General features: G+C 37.8%; 2 protein-coding genes and 1 long non-coding RNA gene across 7 annotated transcripts; 2 read left to right on the top strand and 1 right to left on the bottom strand.

Annotated features, from left to right (window-relative positions):
* Window positions 1-1,178: 1,178 nt before the first annotated feature.
* Window positions 1,179-5,388, top strand: LOC110745328 (Pentatricopeptide repeat (PPR) superfamily protein). 5 transcript variants are annotated; one of them, XM_021945407.2, is made up of 4 exons: window positions 1,179-1,577; window positions 1,788-1,823; window positions 1,954-2,074; window positions 2,183-5,388. In XM_021945407.2, the coding sequence occupies exons 3-4, from the start codon at window positions 1,961-1,963 to the stop codon at window positions 5,282-5,284; spliced, it is 3,216 nt and encodes a 1,071-aa protein (XP_021801099.1). In that variant the 5' UTR covers window positions 1,179-1,577; window positions 1,788-1,823; window positions 1,954-1,960; the 3' UTR covers window positions 5,285-5,388. The 5 variants fall into 5 exon arrangements, with proteins under 5 accessions (XP_021801099.1, XP_021801098.1, XP_021801097.1 ...); XM_021945406.2 differs by having other exon boundaries at window positions 1,924-2,074; XM_021945405.2 differs by having other exon boundaries at window positions 1,788-1,828.
* A 1,094-nt stretch (window positions 5,389-6,482) lies between these two features.
* Window positions 6,483-9,644, top strand: LOC148292743 (uncharacterized). Its single transcript, XR_015825655.1, has 4 exons — window positions 6,483-8,041; window positions 8,506-8,600; window positions 9,098-9,197; window positions 9,286-9,644. It is a non-coding gene; the product is annotated as an uncharacterized LOC148292743 (long non-coding RNA).
* A 1,381-nt stretch (window positions 9,645-11,025) lies between these two features.
* LOC110745325 (uncharacterized) lies at window positions 11,026-11,905 on the bottom strand. The gene is made up of 3 exons (XM_088243977.1): window positions 11,819-11,905; window positions 11,250-11,698; window positions 11,026-11,167 (listed from the first exon to the last, which is right to left on the bottom strand). The coding sequence occupies exons 1-3, from the start codon at window positions 11,903-11,905 to the stop codon at window positions 11,026-11,028; spliced, it is 678 nt and encodes a 225-aa protein (XP_088100103.1).
* Between the last annotated feature and the right edge of the window lie 2,072 nt (window positions 11,906-13,977).

The raw sequence follows: 13,977 nt of genomic DNA, 5'->3' as shown, positions 1-13,977 counted from the left end.
TTTATAGACATTTCGTTGTATCCCGTTAAGTGTATTTTTTTTTTTTTTTTTTTTAGGTAGCACATTCAATCTTCTTCCTTTAACTCAACAAATTGTGCTCTAAGGGTTTAACAAATTAGGGGAAATTTTGAGTTGAAATAGAAATTGTGAGGTATAATGTCACATATTGGATGCTATTTTGAAGTATGAATCAATTGAGTGAGAACTGTATTTTGACTTCATATGGCAAGGAGATGTAATCAAGGTAGAGCACCAAAATATATTGATAAGTTATTGATTTCATTTAAATTTGGTTTGGCCTTTTGATTTTCCTTATACCTCACAATTTCGATTTCAACCCAAGATTCACCCCAATTTGTTAAACCCTAATAGACAATATACCATAATTCGTTGAGTTAGAAGAGGAAGACTAAAGGTGCTTTCTTAAATTTTTTATAAAAAAAAACTACACTTGACGGAAGATAACATATGTTTGTAAATTGTAAATCTTGGGAAACACAGTGATGAATTTAGCTATTTTTTTATTAGTGACCAATTTTTGTGTAAAATTAAGTGACCAAAAGCATATTTTACCCTAAAAATAATAACAATGATAACAACTACAACAACAAGGGAGATTCTCCAATAAGTATTTTATGTTAAGGATTCTTTACATACTTTTAATCTCGGACGTTGAATTGCATTTTACAATTATTTAATAGAATATTTTTTACCAATTTTTATGTGCATTTACATTAAATAATATAATAAAGGTAAAATAGTGATTATTAAACAGTTCAAAAATCAAAGTAAAATAAAACCTCCTCTAATTCTTTCTCCCTAATCCCACTTATTATCTATATATATAAAGCAAAAGACAGAGCATGATAAAACATTCAAAATACCAGAAAATGCCTTTGATTAATCTAAACATTAAGAATTGAAATTATTAATTAAATGGGGATAATATGATAAATTCACACTTTTTCATATTAAAAAAAAAATAATAAAAAAAAATAAAATAATAGGTCATATTTTTATAGAATACAACTACCCGTTATCTTTTTTAATTCTATAATAAAATGAAAAAAACCAATTTGCACATGCATAAGCGGGCCTGCCAAGGGGCTAGTTATTATTAAGAGAGATTCTCCGATAAGTATTTAAGTTAATGATTGGACAAAATGATGAAAGTGCAAAATAAAATAAATTTTAAGATAAGAAAAAAGATGAAGGTGTGAATATCTTAAACCTCAAAGCCATACCGCCGCCGATACCCGCAATCCCTCCCTCCTTCCATCCATCATCTTCTGCAACTGCAACTCCGCAGGTGTGTGGTTGTAAAGTAATCAGAGCGGGAGTGGCTACAACCCTACAACCCTACAACGTACAAACAAGAAGGGAAGATGGAAGAAATTACAGCGAAACTGCAAGTAGCTGCCCTGTTGGTTGTAACATATGTTTCTTGTTTGTTTACTGTATTTAGTTTCTTACTACTTCCTGGTGGTGCTGATAGTTTCATTTATGTACAAAGTTACATCAGAAGTCAAACAACACTGGGACTGTGATTTCTGTTCATTACTTATCACCATTTCCAGGTAAGCCACACTCTCTCTCTCTCTCTCTCTCTCTCTCTCTCTCTCTCTCTCTCTCTTAATCTTATTGAATTCTATTGACTCTCAGTTTGGTTTTGGTTTGGAAATTAGCATTGTTCCTTAGATTTTACCAATATATTCCATTTACCACTCTCCAAATGGTATGATATGGCAAAGTCTGAGAAAGCATATAATTTGGTTTCACATTTGCAGTTAATGGGTTCTTGGGAATCATACAACCAGAAAATGGTGAGGTGATGCAATAGAATTGTGCTTGACTCTATCATCTATTTTCCTTGCATTCCATCCCCATTCCCATTCCCATTCTCATATACCAGTTCCATGACAGTTCACAGATGAGTGGGTCTGGGTGTCTCAGGTCCTTGATGCTCGCTCTAAACCAATTCCCTGAGCCTCTGTTTTCCCATCGCTTCCCGCGTCATTTCAGAAACCAACTCACTCTCACAACCAAACCCGCCTCATTTATCAATCCTCACAAGGTAATCATTCTCTCTTTCGTAATTCTCTTGTGCACCAAACCAATCGCCATCTTTTAATGTCTTCTGGGTATTCTCGTTTTTCTCTTTAATGTTTGAAATTTTCTGCAGTGCTTTTGTGGGAATGTCACAAGGTTGAGCTCGGCAGAATATAGTAACGCAGCACCGAAAGCCCATATCTTCGATGGTAGTCTAGTTCATCAAAATGAAAGTAATCCAAAGGGGATTGAATTCCTGCATTCGGTGGAAGCACATTGCGTTCGTGCTAATTGTCAGACTTATATTTGGCTTTTAAAAGGGTGCTCAAGTTCTGGGTCCTTGTTAGATTCTAAGAAGCTTCACTCTACGATTCTGAAGCTGGGTTTTGATGCCGAACAGGTAATATGTGATGGCCTCACTGATGCTTATCTTGCCAGTGGTGATTTAGATGGTGCGGTTAAGGTTTTCGATGACATGCCCCACAGAAGTTCATTTTCATGGAATAACATAATTCATGGTTTTCTTGCAAAGAAGTTGACCAGCCACGTATTGGATCTCTTTTCTCGAATGATAGCAGATAATGTGCATCCTGATGAGACCACGTTTGCCTGGGTTTTAAGGGCATGTGGTGGGGGTAATGTCCGTTTCCAATATATTGAACAGATTCATACAAGGATTATATGTCATGGTTTTGGTACTAATTTGCTCGTATGTAATCCCTTAATTGATTTGTATGCCAAAAAAGGGTATGTGGATTATGCTAAAAAGGTCTTTGATAAATTATATCTAAGGGATAGTGTTTCTTGGGTGGCCATGATTTCTGGTTTATCTCAGAATGGACGGGAAAAAGAAGCAGTTCTCTTATTCATTCATATGCAAACATCAGGAATTTTACCCACTCCTTATGTATTCTCGAGCGTACTAAGTGCCTGCACCAAAATAGAGTTATTTGAGATGGGAGCACAGCTGCATGGCCTTATTTTCAAGGGGGGATTTTCTTGTGAAACATATGTATGCAATGCACTTGTGACATTATATTCCCGCTCAGGGAACTTCATATCTGCTGAAGAAATTTTCAAAACAATGATCCACAGGGATGCAGTATCTTATAACTCACTGATCTCTGGGCTAGCTCAGCGTGGGTATAGTGATAGAGCATTGGAATTGTTCAAAAGAATGCAGATTGATTGTTTGGAACCAGACTGTGTTACAATTGCTAGTCTTTTGAGTGCCTGCGCAGATGTTGGTGCTCTGCATAAGGGAACACAACTCCACTCACTTGCAATAAAAGCGGGAATGTCATCAGATATCATCCTTGAAGGCTCTCTGCTTGATCTTTATGTGAAATGCTCTGATGTGCAAACTGCCTATGAGTTTTTCCTTACTACAGAGACAGAAAATGTTGTCCTGTGGAATGTGATGTTAGTTGCTTATGGTCAGCTAGATGATCTTAATGAATCATTTCATATTTTTAGGCAAATGCATATTGAGGGCATGATTCCTAATCAATACACCTACCCTAGTATTCTGAGAACCTGTACCTCTGTCGGAGCTCTCAATTTAGGAGAACAAATACATACTCAAGTTATAAAAACTGGTTTTCATTTAAATGTTTATGTCTGCAGTGTGCTTATTGATATGTATGCTAAGCATGGGAAATTGGATACTGCCCTGAAAATTCTCAGTAGACTCACTGAGGATGATGTTGTGTCTTGGACTGCTATGATCGCAGGGTATGCACAGCATGATTTATTTTCGGAATCTCTTATACTTTTTGAAGAAATGCAAAAGAGAGGAATTCGATCTGACAACATAGGATTTTCAAGTGCAATAAGTGCATGTGCTGGTATTCAAGCACTCAATCAAGGAAGACAAATTCATGCTCAGTCGTGTGTGTCTGGTTGTTCAGATGACCTGTCAGTCGGAAATGCACTTGTTACCCTGTATGCCAGATGTGGTAGAATATTGGAAGCATACCATGCATTTGAGGCAATTGATGCTAAAGATAATATATCATGGAATGGATTGATATCTGGGTTTGCACAGAGTGGGTACTTTGAGGAAGCACTGCAGGTATTTAATCGGATGAATAAAGCTGGAGTAGAAGCTAATTTGTTCACATTTGGCTCTGCAATTAGTGCTGCTGCTAATTTAGCAAATATAAAACAAGGAGAGCAGATCCATGCTGCAATTATAAAAACTGGGAAGAATTCCGAAACTGAGGTTTCCAATGCTTTAATCACATTGTACTCGAAGTGTGGTAGCATTAATGATGCCAATAAAGAGTTTTCTGAAATGCCTGAAAAGAATGAGATTTCTTGGAATGCCATGATTACTGGCTATTCTCAACATGGGCGCGGTGTTGAATCAATACATCTATTTGAGGAGATGAAACAACTTGGTGTAGCACCAAGCCACGTCACATTTGTGGGAGTACTTTCAGCCTGTAGCCATGTAGGCTTGGTAGATGAAGGGCTTGGTTACTTCGAATCCATGAGCAAAGAGCATGGGTTAGTGCCTAAGCCTGAACATTATGCTTGTGTTGTTGATCTTCTAGGGCGAGCTGGTTCTTTGAGCTCTGCAAGAAAATTTATAAAGGAGATGCCAATGAAACCAGATGCAATGATTTGGAGGACGCTCTTAAGTGCATGTATAACTCATAAGAACACAGAAATTGGAGAGTTTGCTGCCCATCATCTTCTAGAACTGGAACCTGAAGACTCAGCAACTTACGTTCTCCTATCAAATATGTATGCAGTAGCAGGAATGTGGGGTTGTAGGGATCAGACGAGGCAATTAATGAAGGAAAGGGGTGTGAAGAAAGAGCCTGGTCGTAGCTGGATTGAGGTAAAAAACTCAGTTCATGCATTCTTTGTTGGTGACAAACTGCACCCGCGTGCAGATAAGATTTATGAATTCTTAGGGGATTTGAATGAGCGGGCAGCTGAAATTGGTTATGTTGAAGACCGTTACAACCTTTGGAATGAAATAGAGCAGCAGCAGAAAGATCCGACTGAGTATATTCACAGTGAGAAATTGGCAATCTCTTTTGGCCTACTCAGCTTATCTAATACGATCCCTATACGTGTAATTAAGAATCTTCGTGTTTGTAATGATTGCCATAATTGGATCAAGTACATGTCAAAGATTTCGGATCGAACTATCATAGTACGGGATGCTTATCGTTTTCATCATTTCAAAGATGGTGTTTGTTCTTGTAGAGATTACTGGTAAGATTGTCAAAAGCTTACCGGAATCCGTGTTTCCATCGAGGATTTCAAATCACTTTATTGTCCTATGATTGAGTCGATTCAAGTTTCCTCTAATAGAAGACCAAGGTATGAACTATAACCAGCAATTTTAGGGACCATGGCTCGTTAAATCTTTTGTGACTTTGTTAGCTAGTGACATGTTTTAATAGGTCTATCTAGAACTATAGCATTTTAACTCTTAACGTACTTTATCAGACAAACAAAAACAAAGCTTCTGTCATGTGAACTAGCTTGGATATTTGGACCAGTTCAAATTTCCGTGACCAATTTCTGCCAGCAGTGCTGCTTTTTGGAATTTGAATTTTTAAGGACTTGGTGACAATTGTTGATGCTCACTCCAGGAGATGATTGTCTTATTTTTAAAGCCCTGGAAAAGTAAGTCGGATACTGTTCTTTTCTTCAAGGTTCTTCAACTTTTTAAGCTAGAATATGATTTATTTATTTTTGTCACAAGGGGTAAAGAAAAGAAGTAAGCTTGGACCAAAAGAGGGCCTGCCACCTGCAGCATCCTGGAACAGAAACACTTGGAGACCAGCCAGAGGCTGATGGTGGATTTGAAGTTCTATCATGATTGAGGCTAACATTCACAAACCAATTGGTGTGGAAGACCCTGCGAGAATATCGTATCTACAGTTTACTTGGTTGCAGGCTGGATCTCAGGCAAATTGCGTTGCAAGCTCGGAACGCAGAATACAACCCCAAGGTACACAAGACTTTGTGTATAATTAATTTCTTTAGTGTATTGACAGTTGAGCTGAGTGTTGGTAGCTCACTCTACTGAAATATGTTATAGTGGGTTCTTTAGGCAGTAGTTGACTCAGATGTGATGCTAATACTCAAAGTAAAGACTGACTTTCTTAGCTGAGTCCAGCATTCAGTGATTCCTGAGCCTCTTATAAAATTGGTTTAATTTCTGTCGAACTCTCTCTCTCTCTCTCTCTCTCATCCCCGTGGAACAAACACATGGATCTGTCACAGAAAAACTTAAATTCTGTCAATAACATACAATGACTTATTTTCTGGTGCTTTAGACATTTAGGAGAATTGAGTACTAACTTCTTTTTAATTGAATGTTCTTGCAGCATTTTGCCGCTTTCATTATTAGAATAAGGGAACTAAAAACTACAGCGTTGATTTTTGCCTCTGGGAAGAGGGTGAGCTCTCCAGAAATTTCTGCTATTCAACTTGCTGATAACTGCATGATTTCATTTCAGCTGTTCCTAATTTTGTTTCTATAAATTTTTTGGAACTGGTATGCTTTTGAATCTCTCAGGCTCCTGTTCAGTCCCACCTTTGGTGTTCTTGAAATCGTTGCTACCATATGAGATCTGAAAGAACAGTTTATCCTACTTCTTGTTATGTTTTTCATATCATAATCCAATTGATTGTGCTATTGTCTGTTGACATGTCTATTTGGGTACAGTTCAGACATGATTATGTATTTGTTGACATGTGTTTGGAACTCCACATACACGACTGTGTTAATTGTCATGCTAAGTATTAGTAATGTATTTTGCCTTTTTCTTCGCCATAAATTCCTGTTTTTGTCATCAGCTAATTTTGATAATTAAGTCTAAATTGAAGCGTATGTTTGATATTGGTTCTGGTTATCTGGATTGCATGTTTTGTCGAAAATTTACAGTACCTTGAAGCTGAAATTGACAACTTTTGATGCTCAAGATCGCAAGATATATTTGTTTCTATGTTTTTTCCTTTTATTAGAAGTTTAGGTTTTAGACTCCCCATGTGGCCATCTTGGCCACCTTGTATTTTATTGTCTTACAGCAATAAATTTTTTTTCCTACAAAAAAATAAATTCAAATGTCGTGTACGTAGTAGAATTGGCTTTGAATTAGTTGTCACGTTTTGAAATTATGTTTTCAGTCTCTTTTATTGGAACTACCATAAGTCATGGGTGGTTAGTCAATAATTTCATAAGATCCTGTTTTTGCACCCTGCACTTCTGCGGCTAAAACTGGCTTTAAAAAATTTACTCATGCAACGCTGGTTGATTACTGCATTGCATTCTCATGACCCCTTGAACGTGATTAGCCTCCCCTCCCTTTTCCCTCCTGCCTTGTTTATAATTTAAAGGCTAAAAGTCATTTTTAGTCCCTGTAGTTTGGCACTTCAACCACTTTTGACCCTGTAGTTTCAATTCCGTCAATTTTGATCTTGTAGTTTCGTATTTGTAGCAATTCAAGGACAGGTTAGTATTCCTGTCAATTTCTTTGACGGTGCAAGGGGCAATTTCATCAACACAAAATCCTTAAGCATAAAAGCTCGTCTGAAACTCCCCTAATTTCATATTAGGGCTTGAAATTGGTTATTTGGGTTTAGGGTTTTTCAAGAATTGGGATTAGTGGTTGAATTTCGAGCCCTAATATGAAATAGGGAAAATTTCATACAAGCTTTTACGCTCAAGGGATTTTGGTTGACGAAATTGCCCCTTGCATCGTTAAAGATATTGACAAGAATACTAACATGTCCTTGAATTGCTACAAATACTAAACTACAATGGCAAAATTGACGAAATTGAAACTACAGGGTCAAAAGTGGTTGAAGTGTCAAACTACAGGGACCAAAAGTGACTTTTGGCCTAATTTAAATTTTGACCATTATACCTTTTTTGCCGCTATTTAAGATATTTAATATCTCTGGTACTCAGGTATGCACAGGAACGAAAAGTGAACAGCAATCAGAAGTGGCAGCAAGGAAGGTAGATGTTGCATGCTTCTCACAGATTGTTACTATTATAAAAAAAAAAAAAGTTCGATATATATGGGATTTTTCATATATTTTGATGTGTTTTTAGGCATAGTAGAGTGACAATGGACTTTTACCCTTGTTTACTTAAAAAGATTTAGTATCAACCTCAAGTACTGTGAGTCTGTGATGGAAAATAATTTGTCCTTTGTTACTGGTCACAATCAGGATAGTCATTGGTGATTATCCTTCACATAATTATCATTTCATTTAGTTAGATTAGTGAATCTCTAAAAGGTTGAAAGGGCGTACTGACAAATTTCTTTAATATAAATATATATATATATATATATATATATATATATATATCTCTCTCTCTCTCTCTCTCTCTCTCTCTCTTGTAAAACCATTTAGAGCAAGTACTATATATTTTATATTTTTTATTGTTTTGTTAATACATGCTTTTATGAGTATCAGGATTTCAAGATTCAAAATATTGTTGGCTCCTGTGATGTTAAATTCCCTATAAGACTTGAGCGTCTTGCATACTCTTCCATGGGGCCTTTTCAAGTGTAAGTCAAGATTTTGTATTTCATGTCAGTACTTGATGTAATTTTTAAGCTTTTTATTTTGTGTGTATTGTTTTTGTTTTCCCTTTCATAATTCTTGTCTATTGACTATCTGTCCTGGGCATCACACATCCTAGAGATAAACAAATGCTTGCTGGAGAATTCTGCAAATTCATTCATGTCCCAAAATAAAGCTTTACAAGCCTACTTAAGAAGCTCTACTAGCCTGACTACTAAATGTAATTCATGACTCCCTCCCAGATATACAATGAATCCATGCATACATTCAACCAACACAAGGACGACTATATATTTAGCCAATACATGAATCCTAGACACAACCCTTACTTTGAAACAACATTATGATACGACAATGTATGTGGCCACATGAATCATAGGGAACAAACAGATTTTTGCAGTTTAAAATTTTGACTAAATGATAGACCTAACAGGCTGAAAAATTCTGTTGTCATGCTTTATTTTGTGTTATGTTGGTGCAGTATGAACCGGAACGTTTTCCAGGGCTGATCTATCGCATGAAGCAGCCGAAGATTGTTCTTCTTATATTTGTCAGGGAAAATTGTTATTACGGGTGCAAAGGTGATTTGCTTTTTCTTGTCCACTTCCTCTAGTTTATTTCTCCTGCATTTGCAAATGGAGATTTGTTTAATTTGATTGTCTTTCTTAGGTAAGAGAGGACACGTATAAGGCCTTTGAGAACACATCCCCTGTCCTTACAGAGTTCAGGAAGGTCGAGCAATGGTGCATCTCCCTCACTCTCCCAAGAGCAAAAAAAAAAAATCTGTTACTCGATGAAATCTTAATTTTGGATGTTTTTCTAGCACTATATTGCGAATTTGGTTCCTCTTATCTTATTCTTAGATCATACTTACTACACATGTTAGCTGTTGCTGGCAGACACATCTCTCAACGTAGCTCTGGTGCTGTCGTTGGCAATTAACGCTGCAACACATTTTATTTTTTAGTTTTTTTTGCTTATTTTCTGGTTGGGTGCAGAAAGAAAGGGTTAAGATTTACAGTGTGAAAGCTTCGTTGTCAGTGTGGCAGATAAGCCAGGATTGATGAGATTGTGATCCCGGAGTTCATAAATAAGAACTTGCAATTTTGATAGTAGAATAGAAACTTCACTTGTTGGAACTCATTCTGCTGGACTAAGTTTGCAATTTGTGGATATCAATAGAAGAGTGACAAAAAAACAAAAGAAATTAAATTAATAAAAGCTTTGCATTAGTGGAGAGAGAGAGAGAGAGAGAGAGGGAGAGCAGTATTCGGGTCCCTGCAGTCGCCTTCCTGTTACCTTATAATAATATTGAATTACTACTAATAAACGCTTAGTAATAGAGAATCAGTTCCATCTAATTACTCCCTCTTGGGTTTTGCTCAAGTCCCTGATTTGACTTCACATTAAAGCTAAAAAACTTATGCTAGAAATACTTCAGAAAGAAAAAAGAAAAGAAAAGAAAAGAAAGAAAAAGAAGCTAACTCACACACATAGGTTAAAGTTGAACCAGTCAAGGTTAATGTGAGTTATGTAATTGTGCTCGTAAACAACCTATGGTACTATCGGGAGATTCTCCAATAAGTATTTAAATTAAGAATTGGTTACATATTTTAATATCGGCCATTGAATTGCGTTCATTAGATGTGTTGATAGATTTAATATGCAACATACATGCAATCCAATAGTCAAGATTAGAAATATGTAACCAATCTTTAACATAAAATACTTGTTGGAGAATCTCCCCTCTATATTGTCTCTTTATTGCTGTTTCTGGCACATGTATTGTTGTACGGTTTGAATGTTTGCCTCAACCCTAAGAGAGTAACTTTCCTTCGTTCCAAGGTTAGCCTTAATCGTATGAGTAACTTTCCTTCCTTCAAAGGTTAGCAGTGTCGTGTTTTCCAATTTAGCCAATTCTATATTCAATTTGATAGTAAAATTTAGTTTCTATATGTAACTACACATTACATGCTGAACCGAAACCAAACCAAACCATTGGTCAATTTAAATTTGACTCCCAAATTCAACACAAAAACCACCCCCCAATGAAGTACATCATCACATATACTTCGCATGTTACCAAAACCATTCACAAAATTGTGCCTACATAACAGCCTTTCATAAAACATCGATTCCACCTTTCATCCACTTAAGAGGAAAATAATCCAAAACAAGTACATTTTGATGAGAGCATACATAAGCTAATGTTTCTAGGTAGCACATTTGTCATATAATACAAAAGAGTATAAAACATTTGCAATATTAGCCCTCCACCATACAAATCAAAATGCCAATTATAATACAACACATGTTGTACCACTAAGCCGCATAACTGATACATAGGATGCATTTTTGAAAGGTGGATAAAAGATGGTCATAATATGTACTAACACTAAGCCTCAAACCTCATAGATAAGCCTCCTCCCTCAAAGCCTCTATTGCGAGTTTCAATCGGTAATAGGCAACCTTCGAAGGGTCAATTGTATGACATGGAAGCCCGGCACTGGCATACTCAATGAATTTGATTGCAAAAACTCCGCATGAAGCACTGTCCAGCCAATAAGCAAACAAATTAGAGATGCACTTGATTACAATATAAATATAAACTCCACTAAATTACTACACCTTACCCATCAGCTTGTTGCGGAACATCTCCATGCCTGCAAATTGTCCATGCCTCAAAGTTTGGCTTCTGAGTCGCCATTTTCTTGACCTCCTGAAGCTCCGAACTCTCATAAAATCGCATATCATAAAGAATACGTGCAAGTGCATGGCTAATAGGCTTAAGAAATTGTACCACCTTCTTCTGTGCAGTAAAATCAACGTAAGAGTCATACACAGTGACTGTACGCCTCACGAAGTCGATTTCAAGTGCGACCCAATGACGCCCTCCAAAATTGAAGGGGACATACACCTTGCGGACTTTGGTCCATGGTATAGAATACCCATGTTTCCAAAGTCCCCGCACATATAGCTCGATTTTGGCCTGGCATTGAAGTGGAGCGTCCTCAGTAACCCTAACATCTTGTTTCTTCGATCCTCGTTTTTTTGGAGGCAATTTTACTGGTTCTAAAAATGTCTGCAAACAATTTGAAGGCACATAACATAATAAGGCACAAATGCACCTAACATAATAAAACCCAATACTTCTACCAAAACAGAAAATACATTAAATTGAACTAGATATACACATTCTTACTTGCAGACAACAATCAGCAGTCGTCCAGTCAGTTCCAACTGCCAACGGATGAGTAAATTGCCTTTTGCGTATCAGAAACATCCCCATGTCAAGGTGCTGCCAGTTGAGGTTGATAATAACAGCTTATTTTTTTTTTGAATAGAAACACTTTTTATTCAAAATTGAATGGAAAAAATGATGACATTTAGGACACACTTGCCAAAAAACAGACTCAAAGCCACTCAACACAGAAAACCAGCCAGACATAAGACACTCCTTAAGATACTACAGCTAAAAGATTTCGCATAATTGTAGGATAGGATATATCCTTAAAAGCGTGAGAAGTTGATGCCCAAAGAGCAGCCCAAAACTTCACTCTTTCCCATAACTCTACCATTCCCACTCCCTTATAATCCTCGAAAATTCTCCTATTACGTTCCAACCAAAGATTCCAGACCACTGCCTGCATCAAGCTGCCCCATAAAATTTTAGCCTTCTTTCCCCTTCCCAAAGCGTCAAATCTGATGGAAAAAAGGTCAAAGCATCCTTTCGGTATTACCCACACTGTGTTAACTTCCTTCAATAACGTCTCCCACACCTTTAGAGAGTAAGGGCAATGAAGGAGGATATGGTCCACGCTTTCCCCAGCCATATTACATAAAACACACCAATGCGGACTAAGGCACATATAGGGACAATGTCTCTGTAGTGAATCACCTGTATTTAGTTTTCCCAACACCGCTTGCCAAACAAAGATCTTAACTTTCGGAGGAGTCTTGGCCTTCCAAATTTGAGTGTACGGAGAGAAAACCTCCCTTTCGCCCCTATTCTGAATATGAGTACAGAGAGAGTGACAGGAGAAAACACCGGATGGATCAAGCTTCCATCTTCTCTTATCCAATCTGGAAGTGGCCAATCTCACTCCCTCTAGTAAGTCCAACAATCTAGCCACCTCCACAATCTCTGAATCATTTAGATTCCTTCGAAAACCAAAGTCCCAAGTGAGAGGGGATCCAATCGAGTCCGTAAAGGAGGAAATATTGTGGTTTTGCTTCCTGGACAGATTGAATAGTCTTGGAAACACGTCTTTTAGAACACCCCCCCGGCTCCAATCATCTTCCCAAAATCTGACTCTAACTCCACCTCCTACCACGAAGACGCAGCCTTGAAGGAACAACTCAAAACCACTAGAAATCTCTCTCCAAGGGCTGCGACTAGATCCTCGAATTGCAGGTTTGGCATCCCACCCATTTGAATCCATTCCATAAATACTTCTGATTACTTTGTGCCAAAGAGCATGAGTTTCGATAGGAAACCGCCACAACCATTTGGCCCGCAGAGCCTCTCCCCTAGCTTTCAACGAACCCACCCCTAGTCCTCCAAAGAGTTTTGCTTTACCCACCACCTCCCAGCTTACAGCGTGGTTTTTTTTCCCATCCAAACCTTCCCACAAGAAATCCCTCATAAGCTTCTCAATTCTATTGGCTACTCCAATGGGAATCCTAAAAAGGGACATGTAGTAAATCGGAATACTACTCAACACTGCTTGAATCATTGTGAGTCTTCCCCCTTTGGATAAGCATGCTCTCTTCCATTTTTGTAATCTATTCTCTACCTTTTCCACAACGGGGTCCCAGAACCTGATTGCTCTGGGGTTCCCACCTAGGGGAAGGCCTAAATACGACATAGGCCAGGTCCCCACTTCACATCCCCAAGCCCCTGCCAGCCCATTCACCAACCCGTCGTCAAGATTAATGCCAACTAGAGAACATTTCGATTTGTTGATTTTCATTCCCGACATGAAACAAAACAAATCCAGAATCTGAAGTAGATTATTCCAGTACTCTTCCTTATCCTCTATGAAAAGTATGGTATCGTCGGCGAACTGAATATGGGAGACCTCCACAGTCTCATGCCCCGGAAAAAGACCATGAAACTGATCAGCAGCTTGTGCTTTCTCCAATATTCTGCTTAACACATCTATTACCAAAGTGAACAAGAATGGGGATAGTGGGTCTCCCTGTCTCAAACCCCTTGAGGCCCTAAATTTACCCCTCGGTCTTCCATTAATCATCACAGAGAAATTAGCCGACTCGAGGCATCCTCGAATCCATCTTCTCCACCTGTCCCCAAATCCTTTCCTAGTCATAACCTCATCTACAAATCTCCATTCCACATGA

Source organism: Prunus avium, chromosome 7 (genome assembly GCF_965620075.1).
Source record: "Prunus avium chromosome 7, drPruAviu1.hap1.1, whole genome shotgun sequence".
In the NCBI taxonomy this organism is placed as follows: domain Eukaryota; kingdom Viridiplantae; phylum Streptophyta; class Magnoliopsida; order Rosales; family Rosaceae; genus Prunus; species Prunus avium.
The sequence above is the reverse complement of the archived record's forward strand: the minus strand, read 5'-3'. Positions and strand labels throughout refer to the sequence as shown.

Coding starts and splice junctions, on each gene's coding strand:
- LOC110745328 (XM_088244148.1), top strand. CDS start 1,438: ATGTTTCTTGTTTGTTTACTGTATTTAGTTTCTTACTACTTCCTGGTG. Junction 1,578..1,923: donor TTACTTATCACCATTTCCAG/GTAAGCCACACT, acceptor GTTCCATGACAG/TTCACAGATGAGTGGGTCTG. Junction 2,075..2,182: donor CATTTATCAATCCTCACAAG/GTAATCATTCTC, acceptor AATTTTCTGCAG/TGCTTTTGTGGGAATGTCAC.
- LOC110745325 (XM_088243977.1), bottom strand. CDS start 11,905: ATGGGGATGTTTCTGATACGCAAAAGGCAATTTACTCATCCGTTGGCA. Junction 11,699..11,818: donor CTGCTGATTGTTGTCTGCAA/GTAAGAATGTGT, acceptor AATTGTTTGCAG/ACATTTTTAGAACCAGTAAA. Junction 11,168..11,249: donor GTTCCGCAACAAGCTGATGG/GTAAGGTGTAGT, acceptor TTGGCTGGACAG/TGCTTCATGCGGAGTTTTTG.